Raw genomic sequence first — 18,575 nt, 5'->3', positions numbered from 1 at the left:
TCCCCGCCAAGAAGCCCGCGCCGAAGAAGGCCGCCACCAAGAAGCCGCCGCTGAAGAAGAAGGCTTCGATGGAGGCCTTGATGACTGCGCCAACGGCACCCACTCCTCCGCCAGCTGACGGCAACGACACGGCAAGGTACAATTTTTCCCCTCTTTCAACTTGCCGGCGGCGGTGAACACGCGGCAGCTGACACTCTCCCTCGCAGCCGCGCGGCGAACTAGTCGTTCGTCGACATGCTCAACTCGGCGACGATCGACATTGACACGGCGCTACTCGGCGGTGATGAGTACGACGAGGCCGCGATGGACTACGAGATGAGGCCCGAGTCCGACGAGGAGGAAGCCGCGGAAGGGTGCGAGGAGGAAGCTGCGGAGGAGTGATACGTCTCAAACGTATTGATGTCTACGGGTGCTTCTATTCTTGTAGACAGTGTTGGGCCTCCAAGAGCAGAGGTTTGTAGAACAGCAGCAAGTTTCCCTTAAGTGGATCACCCAAGGTTTATCGAACTCAGGGAGGAAGAGGTCAAAGATATCCCTCTCATGCAACCCTGCAACCACAAAACAAGAAGTCTCTTGTGTCCCCAACACACCTAATAGGTGCACTAGTTCGGCGAAGAGATAGTGAAATACAGGTGGTATGAATAAGTATGAGCAGTAGTAACGGCGCCAGAAAAGTGCTTGCTGGCGTGCAGTTGATGGTAGTAATATTGCAGGAAGTAAACAAGCAGTAAAACAGTAAACAAGCAGCGATAGCAGTATTTAGGAACAAGGCCTAGGGATCATACTTTCACTAGTGGACACTCTCAACATTGATCACATAACAGAATAAATAAATAGATGCTAGACTCTACACCCTCTTGTTGGATGATGAACACCACTAACTGTGTAGGATTACACGAACCATCAATGCCGGAGTTAACAAGCTCCACAATATTCAATGTTCATATTTAAATAACCTTAGAGTGCATGACAGATCAACATAACCAAACCAAGTACTAACATAGCATGCACACTGTCACCTTCACACTACGAAAGGAGGAATAGATCACATCAATACTATCATAACAATAGTTAACTTCATAATCTACAAGAGATCACAATCATAACCTACGCCAAGTACTACACGATGCACACACTGTCACCATTACACCGTGCAGGAGGAATAAACTACTTTAATAATATCACTAGAGTAGCACACAGATAAATTGTGATACAAAACACATTGCAATCATAAAGAGATATAAATAAGCACTTCACTATGCCATTCATAACAGCGAATAAGTATTCTGTCAAATATAGCCTAAGAGACCCACACGGTGCACACACTGTCACCTTTACACACGTGGGACAAGGAGTCTCCGGAGATCACATAAGTAAAATCCACTTGACTAGCATAATGACATCTAGATTACAAGCATCATCATATGAATCTCAATCATGTAAGGCAGCTCATGAGATTATTGTATTAAAGTACATAGGAGAGAGATGAACCACATAGCTACCGGTACAGCCCCGAGCCTCGATGGAGAACTACTCCCTCCTCATGGGAGACAGCAGCGTTGATGAAGATGGCGGTGGTGTCGATGGAGAAGCCTTCCGGGGGCACTTCCCCGTCCGGCGCGTGCGAAACAGAGACTCCTGTCCCCCAGATCTTGGCTTCGCGATGGCGGCGGCTCTGGAAGGTTTTCTCTGGTTTCGTCGAACGTAATAGGGTTTTCGCGACGGAGACTTTAAGTAGGCGGAAGGGCAAGGTCGGTGGAGTCCTGGTGGGGCCACACACTAGGCCGGCGCGGCCAGGGCTTGGGCCACGCCGCCCTACTGTGTCCCCACCTCGTGGCCCTACTTCGTTTCCCCTTCGGACTTCTGGAAGCTTCGTGGAAAAATAGGACCCTGGGCGTTGATTTCGTCCGATTCCGAGAATATTTCCTTACTAGGATTTCTGAAACCAAAAGCAAGCGAAAAACAAGCGGCCCTTCGGCATCTCGTCAATAGGTTAGTTCCGGAAAACGCATAATAATGACATAAAGTATGCATAAAACATGTAGATATCATCAATAATGTGGCATGGAACATAAGAAATTATCGATACGTCGGAGACGTATCAGCATCCCCAAGCTTAGTTCCTGCTCGTCCGAAGGTAAACGATAACAAAGATAATTTCTGGAGTGACATGCCATCATAACCTTGATCATACTATTGTAAGCATATGTAATGAATGCAGTGATCAAAACAATGGTAATGACATGAGTAAACAAATGAATCATAAAGCAAAGACTTTTCATGAATAGTACTTTCAAGACAAGCATCAATAAGTCTTGCATAAGAGTTAACTCATAAAGCAATAAATCAAAGTAAAGGTATTGAAGCAACACAAAGGAAGATTAAGTTTCAGCGGTTGCTTTCAACTTATAACATGTATATCTCATGGATAGTGTCAATGTAAAGTAATATAACAAGTGCAATATGCAAGTATGTAGGAATCAATGCACAGTTCACACAAGTGTTTGCTTCTTGAGGTGGAGAGAAATAGGTGAACTGACTCAACATAAAAGTAAAAGAAAGGTCCTTCAAAGAGGAAAGCATCGATTGCTATATTTGTGCTAGAGCTTTTATTTTGAAAACATAAAGAGAGCATAAAAGTAAAATTTTGAGAGGTGTTTGTTGTTGTCAACGAATGGTAGTGGGCACTCTAACCCCCTTGCCAGACAAACCTTCAAAGAGCGGCTCCCATGAAGGACGTTATCTCTACCAGCAAGGTAGATCATCCCTCTTCTCTTTTGTTTACACATGTATTTTAGTTTTATTTATGGATGACACTCCTCCCAACCTTTTGCTTACTCAAGCCATGGCTAACCGAATCCTCGGGTGCCTTCCAACATTCACATACCATGGAGGAGTGTCTATTTTCAAAATTAAGTTGCTTACTGATGAATCAGAGCAAAACATGTGAAGAGAATTATTAATGAAGGTTGATTAATTAGGGGCTGGGAACCCCGCGCCAGCTCTTTTTGCAAAATTATTGGATAAGCGGATGAAGCCACTAGTCCATTGGTGAAAGTTGCCCAACAAGAATGAAAGATAAACACCACATACTTCCTCATGAGCTATAAAACATAGACACAAATCAGAGGTGATAAATTTTGAATTATTTAAAGGTAGCACTCAAGCAATTTACTTTGGAATGGCGGAGAAATACCATGTAGTAGGTAGGTATGGTGGACACAAATGGCATAGTGGTTGGCTCAAGGATTTTTGATGCATGAGAAGTATTCCCTCTCGATACAAGGTTTAGGCTAGCAAGGTTATTTGAAACAAACACAAGGATGAACCGGTGCAGCAAAACTCACATAAAAGACATATTGTAAACATTATAAGACTCTACACCGTCTTCCTTGTTGTTCAAAACTCAATACTAGAAATTATCTAGACTTTAGAGAGACCAAATATGCAAACCAAATTTTAGCAAGCTCTATGTATTTCTTCATTAATAGGTGCAAAGTATATGATGCAAGAGCTTAAACATGAGCACAACAATTGCCAAGTATCAAATTATTCAAGACATTTTAGAATTACTACATGTAGCATTTCCCGATTCCAACCATATAACAATGAATGAAATAGTTCAACTTTCGCAATGAACATTAAAGATAAAGCTAAGAACATATTTGTTCATACGAAACAGCGGAGCGTGTCTCTCTCCCACACAAGCATGATGGATCAGATCTTATTCAAACACAAAACAAAAATAAAAGCACACAGACGCTCCAAGTAAAGTACATAAGATGTGACTGAATAAAAATATAGTTTCAAGAGAAGAAACCTGATAAGTTGTCGATGAAGAAGGGGATGCCTTGGGCATCCCCAAGCTTAGATGCTTGAGTCTTCTTGAAATATGCAGGGATGAACCACGGGGGCATCCCCAAGCTTATACTTTTCACTCTTCTTGATCATAGTATATCATCCTCCTCTCTTGACCCTTGAAAACTTCCTCCACACCAAACTCGAAACAAACTCATTAGAGGGTTAGTGCATAATCAAAAATTCAAATGTTCAGAGGTGACACAATCATTCTTAACACTTCTGGACATTGCCCAAAGCTACTGGACATTAATGGAACAAAGAAATTCATCCAACATAGCAAAAGAGGCAATGCGAAATAAAAGGCAGAATCTGTCAAAACAGAATAGTTCGTAAAGACGAATTTTAAAGTGGCACCAGACTTGCTCAGATGAAAATGCCCAAATTAAATGAAAGTTGCGTACATATCTGAGGATCACTCACGTAAATTGGCATAATTTTCTGAGTTACCTACAGAGAATTAGGCCCAGATTCGTGATAGCAAGAAATCTATTTCTGCGCAGTAATCCAAATCTAGTATGAACCTTACTATCAAAGACTTTACTTGGCACAACAATGCAACAAAACTAAGATAAGGAGAGGTTGCTATAGTAGTAACAACTTCCAAGACACAAATACAAAATAAAAGTACTGTAACAAAATAAACACATGGGTTATCTCCCAAGAAGTTCTTTCTTTATAGCCATTAAGATGGGCTCAGCAGTTTTAATGATGCACTCGCAAGAAATAAGAGTTGAAGCAAAAGAGAGCATCAAGAAGCAAATTCAAAACACATTTAAGCCTAACATGCTTCCTATGAAAAGGAATCTTGTACACAAATGAATTCATGAAGAACAAAGTGACAAGCATAAGAGGATAAAACACGAGTAACTTCAAAAATTTCAGCATATAGAGAGGTGTTTTAGTAACATGAAAATTTCTACAACCATATTTTCCTCTCTCATAATAATTTTCAGAGGCATCATGAACAAACTCAACAATATAAGTATCACATAAAGCATTCTTATCATGAGTCTCATGCATAAAATTATTACTCTCCACATAGGCATAATCAATTTTATTAGTTGTAGTGGGAGCAAATTCAACAAAGTAGCTATCATTATTATTCTCATCATCAAATATAGGAGGCATAATATAATCATAATCAAATTTATCCTCCATAACAGGCGGTACTAAAAGATCAATATCATTATAATCATCATAAATAGGAGGCAAAGTATCATCAAAGTAAATTTTCTCCTCAATGCTTGGGGGACTAAAAATATCATGCTCATCAAAGCCAGCTTCCCCAAGCTTAGAATTTTCCATATCATTAGCAACAATGGTGTTCAAAGCGTTCATACTAATATGTTCCATAGGTTTTTTAATTTTCGCATCAAACCATCCATGTCTTAAATCAGGAAATAGAATAAGAAGCTCATTGTTGTCCATTATGCCTAACTAGTGTAAACAAGAAACAAAAACATACAATTGCAGGATCTAAAGGAAATAGCTTCGAGCACACACACAACGGCAACAGAAAAGTACTTAGTACCTGGGACCGGAGTATGAGTGCCTTTTACCTTTCCTCCCCGGCAACGGCGCCAGAAAAGTGCTCGATGTCTACGGGTGCTTCTATTCTTGTAGACAGTGTTGGGCCTCCAAGAGCAGAGGTTTGTAGAACAGCAGCAAGTTTCCCTTAAGTGGATCACCCAAGGTTTATCGAACTCAGGGAGGAAGAGGTCAAAGATATCCCTCTCATGCAACCCTGCAACCACAAAACAAGAAGTCTCTTGTGTCCCCAACACACCTAATAGGTGCACTAGTTCGGCGAAGAGATAGTGAAATACAGGTGGTATGAATAAGTATGAGCAGTAGTAACGGCGCCAGAAAAGTGCTTGCTGGCGTGCAGTTGATGGTAGTAATATTGCAGGAAGTAAACAAGCAGTAAAACGATGAAACAAGCAGCGATAGCGATATTTAGGAACAAGGCCTAGGGATCATACTTTCACTAGTGGACACTCTCAACATTGATCACATAACAGAATAAATAAATAGATGCTAGACTCTACACCCTCTTGTTGGATGATGAACACCACTAACTGTGTAGGATTACACGAACCCTCAATGCCGGAGTTAACAAGCTCCACAATATTCAATGTTCATATTTAAATAACCTTAGAGTGCATGACAGATCAACATAACCAAACCAAGTACTAACATAGCATGCATACCGTCACCTTCACACTACGAAAGGAGGAATAGATCACATCAATACTATCATAGCAATAGTTAACTTCATAATCTACAAGAGATCACAATCATAACCTACGCCAAGTACTACACGATGCACACACTGTCACCATTACACCGTGCAGGAGGAATAAACTACTTTAATAACATCACTAGAGTAGCACACAGATAAATTGTGATACAAAACACATTGCAATCATAAAGAGATATAAATAAGCACTTCACTATGCCATTCATAACAGCGAATAAGTATTCTGTGAAATATAGCCTAAGAGACCCACACGGTGCACACACTGTCACCTTTGCACACGTGGGACAAGGAGTCTCCGGAGATCACATAAGTAAAATCCACTTGACTAGCATAATGACATCTAGATTACAAGCATCATCATATGAATCTCAATCATGTAAGGCAGCTCATGAGATTATTGTATTGAAGTACATAGGAGAGAGATGAACCACATAGCTACCGGTACAGCCCCGAGCCTCGATGGAGAACTACTCCCTCCTCATGGGAGACAGCAGCGTTGATGAAGATGGCGGTGGTGTCGATGGAGAAGCCTTCCGGGGGCACTTCCCCGTTCCGGCGGCGTGCCGGAACAGAGACTCCTGTCCCCCAGATCTTGGCTTCGCGATGGCGGCGGCTCTGGAAGGTTTTCTCTGGTTTCGTCGAATGTAATAGGGTTTTCGCGACGGAGACTTTAAGTAGGCGGAAGGGCAAGGTCGGTGGAGTCCTGGTGGGGCCACACACTAGGTCGGCGCGGCCAGGGCTTGGGCCGCGCCGCCCTACTGTGTCCCCACCTCGTGGCCCCACTTCGTTTCCCCTTCGGACTTCTGGAAGCTTCGTGGAAAAATAGGACCCTGGGCGTTGATTTCGTCCGATTCCGAGAATATTTCCTTACTACGATTTCTGAAACCAAAAACAGCAGAAAACAGCAACTGGCCCTTCGGCATCTCGTCAATAGGTTAGTTCCGGAAAACGCATAATAATGACATAAAGTATGCATAAAACATGTAGATATCATCAATAATGTGGCATGGAACATAAGAAATTATCGATACGTCGGAGACGTATCACGTATCTATAATTTCTTATGTTCCATGCTACTTTTATAACAATACTCACATGTTTTATACACACTTTATGTCATTATTATGCATTTTCCGGCACTAACCTATTGACGAGATGCCAAAGAGCCAGTTACCGTTTTCTGCTGTTTTTGGTTTCAGAAATCCTACGAAGGAAATATTCTCGGAATTGGACGAAATCAACGCCCAGGGTCTTATTTTTCCACGAAGCTTCCAGAAGACCGAAGGGGATACGAAGATGGGCCACGAGGGCTCGTAACCATAGGGCGGCGCGGCCAGCATGGGGCCCGCACCGGCCTATGGTGTGGGGCCCCCGCGCCGCCTCCAACCCTACCCTTCTGCCTACTTATAGCCTTCGTCGCGAAACCCCTGTACCGAGAGCCACGATAAGGAAAAAGTTCCAGAGACGCCGCCACCGCCAATTCCATCTCAGGGGATTCAGGAGATCGCCTCCGGCACCCTGCCGGAGAGGGGAATCATCTCCCGGAGGACTCTTCATCACCATGATCGCCTCCGGATTGATGCGTGAGTATTTCACCCCTGGACTATGGGTCCATAGCAGTAGCTAGATGGTTGTCTTCTCCTCATTGTGCTATCATGTTAGATCTTGTGAGCTGCCTATCATGATCAAGATCATCTATTTGTAATGCTACATGTTGTGTTTGTTGGGATCCGATGAATATGGAATACTATGTCAAGTTGATTATCAATCTATCATATATGTGTTGTTTATGTTCTTGCATGCTCTCCGTTGCTAGTAGAGGCTCTGGCCAAGTTGATACTTGTAACTCCAAGAGGGAGTATGTATGCTCGATAGTGGGTTCATGCCTCCATTGAATGCAGGACAAAGTGTGAGAAAGTTCTAAGGTTGTGGATGTGCTGTTGCCACTAGGGATAAAACATCAATGCTTTGTCTAAGGATATTTGTGTTGATTACATTACGCACCATACTTAATGCAATTGTCTGTTGTTTGCAACTTAATACTGGAAGGGGTGCGGATGCTAACCCGAAGGTGGACTTTTTAGGCATAGATGCATGCTGGATAGCGGTATATGTACTTTGTCGTAATGCCCTGATTAAATCTCATAGTAGTCATCGTGATATGTATGTGCATTGTTATGCCCTCTCTATTTGTCAATTGCCCAACTATAATTTGTTCATCCAACATGCTATTTATCTTATGGGAGAGACACCACTAGTGAACTGTGGACCCCGGTCCATTCTTTTACATCTGAAATACAATCTACTGCAATACTTGTTCTTTACTGTTCTTCGTAAACAAACATCATTTTCCACACCATACGTTTAATCCTTTGTTTACAGCAAGCTGGTGAGATTGACAACCTCACTGTTACGTTGGGGCAAAGTACTTTAATTGTGTTGTGCAGGTTCCACGTTGGCGCCGGAATCCCTGTTGTTGCACCGCACTACACTCCGTCACCAACAACCTTCACGTGTTCCTTGACTCCTACTGGTTCGATAACCTTGGTTTCATACTGAGGGAAAACTCGCTGCTGTACGCATCACACCTTCCTCTTGGGGTTCCCAACGGACGTGTGTTAACTACCACGCCAACAGCAAGGATTTTTCTGGCGCCGTTGCCGGGGAGATCAAGACACGCTGCAAGGGGAGTCTCCCACATCCAATCTCTTTACTTTGTTTTTGTCTTGCTTTACTTTATTTTATTTACTGCTTGGTTTCTTCTCTATATCAAAAATACAAAAAAATTAGTTACTAGTTTTACTTTATTTACTGTCTTGTTTGCGTTCTCTATATTAAAAACACAAAAAAATTAGTTACTTGCATTTACTTTATTTAGTTTGCTTTATTTACTACTGCTAAAATGAATACTCCTGAGAATACTAAGTTGTGTGACTTCACTAGCACAAATAATAATGATTTCGTATGCACACCTATTGCTCCACCTGCTACTACAGCAGAATTTTTTGAAATTAAACCTGCTTTACTAAATCTTGTTATGAGAGAGCAATTTTCTGGTGTTAGTTCTGATGATGCTGCTGCCCATCTTAATAATTTTGTTGAACTTTGTGAAATGCAAAAGTATAAGGATGTAGATGGTGACATTATAAAATTGAAATTGTTTCCTTTCTCCTTAAGAGGAAGAGCTAAAGATTGGTTGCTATCTTTGCCTAAGAACAGTATTGATTCATGGACTAAATGTAAAGATGCTTTCATTGGTAGATATTATCCTCCTGCTAAAATTATATCTTTGAGAAGTAGCATTATGAATTTTAAGCAATTGGATAATGAACATGTTGCCAAAGCATGGGAAAGAATGAAATCTTTGGTAAAGAATTGCCCTACCCATGGACTAACTACTTGGATGATCATCCAAACCTTCTATGCAGGATTAAATTTTTCTTCGCGGAACCTATTGGATTCAGCTGCTGGAGGTACTTTTATGTCCATCACTTTGGGGGTGGCAACAAAGCTTCTTGATAATATGATGATTAATTACTCTGAATGGCACACTGAAAGGGCTCCACAAGGTAAGAAGGTAAATTCTGTTGAAGAAACCTCCTCCTTGAGTGATAAGATTGAGGTGATTATGTCTATGCTTGTGAATGGTAGATCTAATGTTGATCCTAATAATGTTCCTTTAGCTTCATTGGTTGCCCAAGAAGAGCATGTTTATGTGAACTTCATTAAAAGAATAATTTCAACAACAATGCTTATAGGAATAATTCTGGTAACAACTATAGGCCATATCCTTCTAATAATGGCAATGGTTATGGTAATTCTTATGGTAATTCTTACAACAATAATAGGAGTGTACCCTCTGGTCTTGAAGCCATGCTTAAAGAATTTATTAGTACACAAACTGCTTTTAACAAATCTGTTGAAGAAAAGCTTGATAAAATTGATATTCTTGCTTCTAAGGTTGATAGTCTTGCCTCTGATGTCGATCTTTTAAAATTGAAAGTTATGCCTAATGAAGATAAAGATATTAAGTCATTTGCTACAGCAAACGCCATACAAGTTCGAATTAATGAAAATATTAGATTGATGGCTGAATTGCATGCTAGGTGGGAAAGAGAAGAAAACGAAAAACTTGCTAAAGAGAATAATGTAGCTAAAGTTTGGACTATTACCACCACTAGTAATGTTGATGCTCCACATGTTGCTAAACCTCCTACTATCAATGATAAAATAATTGGTGTTGGCAATGTTTCTACTCCTAGTGCAAAGCGTGCAAAGCTGCCTGAAACTGTTTGTGATAAAACTGCTGAAATTTTTCAAAATATTGGGGACAATGATCCCATTGTTGTAGACCATAATGGTTTAGATTTTGATGATTGCCACATCTCTGAAGTTATAAAGTTCTTACAAAAACTTGCTAGAAGTCCTAATGCTACTGCTATAAATTTGGCCTTCACAAAACATATTACAAATGCTCTCATAAAAGCTAGAGAAGATAAACTAAAACTTGAAACTTATATTCCTAGAAAGTTAGAAGATGGTTGGGAGCCCATCATTAAAATGAGGGTCAATGATTTTGATTGTAATGCTTTATGTGATCTTGGTGCAAGTATTTCTGTTATGCCTAAGAAAATCTATAATATGCTTGACTTGCCACCATTGAAAAATTGTTATTTGGATGTTAATCTTGCTGATAATTCTACAAAGAAACCTTTGGGGAGGATTGATAATATTCGCATTATGGTTAACAATAACCTTGTCCCCGTTGATTTTGTTGTCTTGGATATTGAATGCAATGCATCTTGTCCCATTATATTGGGAAGACCTTTTCTTCGAACTGTTGGTGCTACTATTGATATGAAGGAAGGTAATATTAAGTATCAATTTCCTCTCAAGAAAGGTATGGAACACTTCCCTAGAAAGAGAATGAAGTTACCTTATGATTCTATTATTAGAACAAATTATGATGTTGATGCTTCATCTCTTGATGTTACTTGATTCACACTTTCTGCGCCTAGCTAAAAGGCGTTAAAGAAAAGCGCTTATGGGAGACAATCCATTATTTTACTTCTGCACTTTTGTTTTATATTTGAGTCGTGGAAGTTGTTACTACTGTAGCAACCTCTCCTTATCTTTATTTTATTGCATTGTTGTGCCAAGTAAAGTCTTTGATAGTAATGTCGATACTAGATTTGGATTACTGCGCAGAAACAGATTTCTTGCTGTCACGAAATTTAGCAGCCCCGTCTGTAGGTAACTCAGAAAATTCTGCCAATTTACGTGCGTGATCCTAAGATATGTACGCAACTTTCATTCAAAATGAGATTTTTCATCTGAGCAAGTTAAGTGCCCCAGAAAAATTCGTCTTTACGGACTGTTCTGTTTTGACAGATTCTGGCTTTTATTTCGCATTGCCTGTTTTGCTATGTTTGATGGATTTCTTTGTTCCATTAACTTTCAGTAGCTTTGTGCAATGTCCAGAAGTGTTAAGAATGATTATGTCACCTCTGAATATATGAATTTTCAATTATGCACTAACCCTCTAATGAGTTTGTTTCGAGTTTGGTGTGGAGGAAGTTTTCAAGGGTCAAGAGAGGAGGATGATACAATATGATCAAGAAGAGTGAAAAGTCTAAGCTTGGGAATGCCCCCGTAGTTCATACCTGCATATTTCAAGAAGACTCAAGCATCTAAGCTTGGGGATGCCCAAGGCATCCCCTTCTTCATCGATAACTTATCAGGTCACCTCTAGTGAAACTATATTTTTATTCAGTCACATCTTATGTGCTTTACTTGGAGCGTCTGTTTGCTTTTGTTTTTGTTTTTGTTTGAATAAACTCGGATCCTAGCATTCCTTGTGTGGGAGAAAGACACGCTCCGTTGTTGCATATGAACACATGTGTTCTTAGCTTTACTTTTAATGTTCATGGCGAAGGTTGAAACTGCTTCGTTCATTGATATATGGTTGGAAACGAAAAATGCTTCATGTGGTAATTGGTATAATGTCTTGAATAATTTGATACTTGGCAATTGTTGTGCGCATATAGATTATGTTTAAGCTCTTGCATCATGTACTTTGCACCTATTAATGAAGAACTACATAGAGCTTGTTAAAATTTGGTTTGCATGATTGGTCTCTCTAAGTCTAGATATTTTCTGGTTAAGGTGTTTGAACAACAAGGAAGACAGTGTAGAGTCTTATAATGCTTGCAATATGTTCTTATGTAAGTTTTGCTGTACCGGTTTATACTTGAGTTTGCTTCAAACAACCTTGCTAGCCTAAGCCTTGTATTGAGAGGGAATTCTTCTCGTGCATCCAAATCCTTGAGCCAAAAACTATGCCATTTGTGTCCACCATACCTACCTACTACATGGTATTTTTCTGCCATTCCAAAGTACATTACTTGAGTGCTACCTTTAAAATTCTATTCTTTGTCTTTGCAATATATAGCTCATGGAAAAATAGCCTTAAAAACTATTGTGGTAAAGAATATGTAGCTTATGTATCTTATTTCTTATAAGTTGCTTGTTGAGCGGTAACCATGTTTCTGGGGACGCCATCAACTTTTACACCTTTGTTGAATATCATGTGAGTTGCTATGCATGTTCGTCTTGTCTGAAGTAAGGGCGATTTTTATGATCAAATGGTTTGAGTATGCATATTGTTAGAGAAGAACATTGGGCCGCTAACTAAAGCCATGAATCATGGTGGAAGTTTCAGTTTGGACACTAATCCTCAATCTCTTATGAGAATATTATCTGTTGTTGAATGCTTAAGCATTAAAAGAGGAGTCCATTATCTGTTTTCTATGTTGTCCCGGTATGGATGTCTAAGTTGAGAATAATCAAAAGCGAGAAATCCAATGCGAACTTTCTCCTTAGACCTCTGTACAGGCGGCATAGAGGTACCCCTTTGTGACACTTGGTTGAAACATATGTATGCAATCATAATCCGTGTTAATCCAAGCTAATTAGAACAAGGTGCGAGCACTATTGGTATTCTATGCATGAGGCTTGCAACTTATAGGATGTCTTATACATAACACATATGAATTATTACTACCGTTGACAAAATTGTTTCTATGTTTTCAAAATGAAAAGCTCTAGCACAAAAATAGTAATCCATGCTTCCCTCTGCGAAGGGCCATTCTTTTACTTTATGTTGAGTCAGTTTACCTACTTCTTTCTATCTTAGAAGCAAACACTTGTGTTAACTGTGTGCATTGATTCTTACATGTTTACTTATTGCACTTGTTATATTGCTTTATGTTGACAATTATCCATGAGATATACATGTTGAAGTTGAAAGCAACCGCTGAAACTTATATCTTCCTTTGTGTTGCTTCAAAGCTTTCTACTAAGAATTTATTGCTTTATGAGTTAACTCTTATGCAAGTCTTATTGATGCTTGTCTTGAAAGTACTATTCATGAAAAGTCTTTGCTATATGATTCAGTTGTTTAATCATTGTCTTTACCATTGCTTCGAATCGCTGCATTCATCTCATATGCTTTACAATAGTATTGATCAAGATTATGATAGCATGTCACTTCAGAAATTATCATTGTTATCGTTTACCTACTCGAGGGCGAGTAGGAACTAAGCTTGGGGATGCTTGATACGTCTCAAACGTATCTATAATTTCTTATGTTCCATGCTACTTTTATGACAATACTCACATGTTTTATACACACTTTATGTCATTATTATGCATTTTCCGGCACTAACCTATTGACAAGATGTCAAAGAGCCAGTTGCTGTTTTCTGCTGTTTTTGGTTTCAGAAATCCTACAAAGGAAATATTCTCGGAATTGGACGAAATCAACGCCCAGGGTCTTATTTTTCCACGAAGCTTCTAGAAGACCGAAGGGGATACGAAGTGGGGCCACAAGGGCCCGTAACAATAGGGCGGCGCGGCCAGCATGGGGCCCGCACCGGCCTATGGTGTGGGGCCCCCGTGCCGCCTCCAACCCTACCCTTCTGCCTACTTATAGCCTTCGTCGCGAAACCCCTGTACCGAGAGCCACGATACGGAAAAAGTTCTAGAGACGCCGCCGCCGCCAATCCCATCTTGGGGGATTCAGGAGATCGCCTCCGGCACCCTGCCGGAGAGGGGAATCATCTCCCGGAGGACTCTTCATCACCATGATCGCCTCCGGATTGATGCGTGAGTAGTTCACCCCTGGACTATGGGTCCATAGCAATAGCTAGATGGTTGTCTTCTCCTCATTGTGCTATCATGTTAGATCTTGTGAGCTGCCTATCATGATCAAGATCATCTATTTGTAATGCTACATGTTGTGTTTGTTGGGATTCGATGAATATGGAATACTATGTCAAGTTGATTATCAATCTATCATATATGTGTTGTTTATGTTCTTGCATGCTCTCCGTTTCTAGTAGAGGCTCTGGCCAAGTTGATACTTGTAACTCCAAGAGGGAGTATTTATGCTCGATAGTGGGTTCATGCCTCCATTGAATGCGGGACGGTGTGAGAAAGTTCTAAGGTTGTGGATGTGCTATTGCCACTAGGGATAAAACATCAATGCTTTGTCTAAGGATATTTGTGTTGATTACATTACGCACCATACTTAATGCAATTGTCTGTTGTTTGCAACTTAATACTGGAAGGGGTGCGGATGCTAACCCGAAGGTGGACTTTTTAGGCATAGATGCATGCTGGATAGCGGTCTATGTACTTTGTCGTAATGCCCTGATTAAATCTCATAGTAGTCATCGTGATATGTATGTGCATTGTTATGCCCTCTCTATTTGTCAATTGCCCAACTGTAATTTGTTCACCCAACATGCTATTTATCTTATGGGAGAGACACCACTAGTGAACTGTGGACCCCGGTCCATTCTTTACATCTGAAATACAATCTACTGCAATACTTGTTCTTTACTGTTCTTCGTAAACAAACATCATTTTCCACACCATACGTTTAATCCTTTGTTTACAGCAAGCCGGTGAGATTGACAACCTCACTGTTACGTTGGGGCAAAGTACTTTGATTGTGTTGTGCAGGTTCCACGTTGGCGCCGGAATCCCTGGTGTTGCACCGCACTACACTCCCTCACCAACAACCTTCACGTGTTCCTTGACTCCTACTGGTTCGATAACCTTGGTTTCATACTGAGGGAAAACTCGCTGCTATACGCATCACACCTTCCTCTTGGGGTTCCCAACGGACGTGTGTTAACTACCACGCCAACAGCAAGGAGATCACTCAAGAGGAAGCTGCCGATGTGTTGATCAACCCTGCCACTGCCCCGACGGAGAGGGTCTCGATCCGCACGGCCAACTACAGCGAGGTGGAAGACACATATCTGATCAGGGAGTGGGAGTCGGTGTCAATCGATGCCATGACCGACACCGATCAGACCGGCAAGCGGTACGTACTGGCACAGGATTGAGGATGCGTTCTTCCAGAACATGCCGCCCAATGCATTGACGGCATCGCGCACCTACCGATCCTTGCAAGGTCGATGGGACGCCATCAAGAGCACGGTGAGCCGTTGGAGTGGCTGCCTTGAGCAAGTGAGGAATTCTCCTCCGAGCGGCACCAACGTCGATGATTGGGATGCCATTGCAATGGAGAGGTACAAGCAGATGCCGACATCAAAAGGAAAGGCGTTCTCGCTACACCATTGTTGGAAGCTGCTCGAGCATAGTGAGAAGTGGAAGCTGCGGGACAAGGAAGCACCACCGGCGAGGGGAACCCTTGAGCGATTGGATGATGACGAGGATGATGTGAACGCAACCAAGAGAAACTCGGGGAGGCCGGATGGAAACAAGAGGGCGAAAGACAAGTTGCGGAAGGAAGCCGAGGCCGCCGGTTTGAGAGACAAGATCGACGAGATGCTGAGGTCCAAGGAGTTGCTCGTCAACAAGGCCTTGGCGGAGAAGAGGGCTATAGCCGAGATGAAGAGCCAAGAGAAGCAAGCCAAGTGGGAGATCCTTCGACAAGATGAGATGCGCAAGGCAGCCGTGGAGGAGAAGAGGGCTATGGCCGAGGAGAACCGCGCCATGGCCGAGCTCATCGCACAGGAGAACAAAGTGATGATGATGGATCCATCCACCATGGATGCCTTAACCAAGGAATGGTGGGACTTGTCAAGGATGGAGATCTTGGCAAGAAGGAGAGCAGCGGCGGCGGCTCGAGCTGCTACGGAGGAGGCGGTGTCGACGGCGGCAGCTGCAGCGGCGAATGGTGGTGATGGCGGCGTCGACAACTCGCCGTCGCCTTGATCTTCATTGATTTGCATCGCCGGCACCTTTTTTGTGTCGCATTGTCATCGTGAACACCTGTGTCATTTCATCGAACACCTGTGTCGCGAGTTCCAAACATTTCATCGAGCTGTGTCATTTCGTCGAACACCGGTTTTGCAGTCTATGTCGAACACCACGCTTTTTTCGGCCTGCAAATCACGTTTTTCTCGGCCTGCATCTGCGTGTTTGCGGTTTGCGGGTTGGCGTACCTGCTAGAGATGCTCTAAGAGCATCTCCACCAGCGCTCCTCAAATAGTCACCGACACTTCCGTATGGAGGACGCCGGCACTGCATTCTCTATTTGGGGAGTTGTTTTTACACCGACGTCCCTAAACCGGCTGCCCCGATGGGATTTTTTTACATAAACTAAATATTTATACTTGTAGTTTCATTTTAATGTCATTCAGATCAAGGAAATGAATAGTATTTTCGGGAAAATCCGAGTAAAACATTATTCACTCCTCGATCCCGGATGACATGTGAAACATGCTTCATCTCTAGCCTACTACCTACTGGCCACCCGGCTCTATGGAGGTGGACGATCGCCCGCTGCTCTCTCTGGTGCTCTCTCCCCTGCTCCTCTGTCGTCGATCCCCCGCTGCTCTCTCTGCCACGAACGTCAAGTAGGCGGCTCTATCCGCGGCCACCGCCTCCTGACGCAGCTGCTGCTCCAGTTCCTCCCGCTGCCGACGGTGATCCAACTCCTGCCTTCGTAGCTGGAGGTGCATCTCCGCCAAACGCCACCGCTGGTAGATTTCATCCTGACGCTGCTGCTCCTCCCGCATCAACCGCCGCAGCGCAAGCTGCTCCTACCCCTGCTGCTGGCGCACCTCCCACCGGCGTTGCCGTCGCGCCTCCTCCCGGTGTCGCCGCTCCGCCTCCTGGTCCTGCCGCTCGTCCGCAACAAAGGCATCTACGGTCGAAGCTAGCGCCGCCTCCTCCCACGCCTCGTACTCTGCGAGCTGCGGGTCCTCCTCCACGACTTCTACGGCCACCTCTAGCGCCGCCTCCCACGAATCGAACATTGTGGTATTTTTTAGTGTTTAGATTTTTGCACCAATGAGGCGGGGAGGAGGGATAATATAGACCGGCGGCGAGGCAGAAAACCTCCCGCGCGGCGTTATGGCGGGAAAGGTTCCAGCCCGGCATCGTGGCGGTAAAATCTCCCGCGCAGAGCCCTGGTGTCACTGACAGTCGCTCCCACGCCCAAAAAAATTCACCTCGCGAGGCGCCGGCGCGCCCGATTCGCGCTCTTCGCCAACGGGCCAGCATGGGGTTGCCGGTGCTTCTATTGGGATCGAAAAAGCGCCGAGAGCGCGCCGGTGTGTTCCCATTTTCGTTGCCGGCCCCCAAAACGCTATCGGGGCCGCTATGGGACGCGCCGGTGGAGATGCTCTAACATAGTTCAAAATGAAGACATGGTTCAAGACCACCAACTGAGAAACAAAGTTCATGTAAAACACTAGTAAATATCGATAATCATTTATCATCACCATCTTCTTTTGCACCTTCATCTTGTTCTTCATTTTACACTTCAGTTGTGTGCGCATTAGTAGAATGAATTGGAGGAGGTAGTATGAAGCCATCATTAGTAGTAGGCATGGTTAGCATTAGAAAAACCATTGACATGAACTCCCATGCCTTCCATTTCTCTCATTGAACGCATCCCTCCCATGGAACTCAGCCCTCCCATGAAACTCATTCCTCCCATGCTGACATAGCCTTCCATTCCTCCCATGCTGACATAACCAAAATCTTTTAACGCGAAAGTAGTGAGAAATGGTGAGGTGAAGCTACTCTCCGAAGGAATTTTGAAATGGCCGACTGTGGGCGAAGATTTGACTAAGCTCTTCCACAAATGGCTCAAAAAGAAACACGAAACCGAGTTTGAAACACTCGACGAAACGACAAACCGATGATGGGAATGGAATCACAACGTCAAGACGCGTCGTTTCCATGTAGATTTTATCACGAATCGATAAATGGTTAGGCAGATTAGAGGTGATTCCAATTGAACTAGTTTAGTCAACCACAATGCTACTCAACTTGCATACAACCAAACAAACCTTTTCTCGTTTCTCCGCTCGAGCCCAAGTAAAATTGTTGGCATCTAAACATACTGACAAAGTTGACCCAAGTCTTGTTTCCACTCATACGATAGCTATTAGACTAAGTTGCATGG

At 42.8% G+C, this 18,575-nt stretch overlaps 1 protein-coding gene across 1 annotated transcript; it reads left to right on the top strand.

Annotated features, from left to right (window-relative positions):
* The first annotated feature begins 15,556 nt into the window (after positions 1-15,556).
* Positions 15,557-16,372, top strand: LOC139835773 (uncharacterized). Its single transcript, XM_071825638.1, has one exon. The coding sequence runs from the start codon at positions 15,557-15,559 to the stop codon at positions 16,370-16,372; it is 816 nt and encodes a 271-aa protein (XP_071681739.1).
* Positions 16,373-18,575: the final 2,203 nt, after the last annotated feature.

The sequence above is a fragment of the Lolium perenne genome, chromosome 2, assembly GCF_019359855.2.
Source record: "Lolium perenne isolate Kyuss_39 chromosome 2, Kyuss_2.0, whole genome shotgun sequence".
Classification (NCBI taxonomy): Eukaryota; Viridiplantae; Streptophyta; class Magnoliopsida; order Poales; family Poaceae; genus Lolium; species Lolium perenne.
This window is presented reverse-complemented; position numbering and strand designations above follow the sequence as displayed.

What these genes read in the sequence shown, in the direction of transcription:
- LOC139835773 (XM_071825638.1), top strand. Translation starts at nt 15,557, where the DNA reads ATGCCGCCCAATGCATTGACGGCATCGCGCACCTACCGATCCTTGCAA.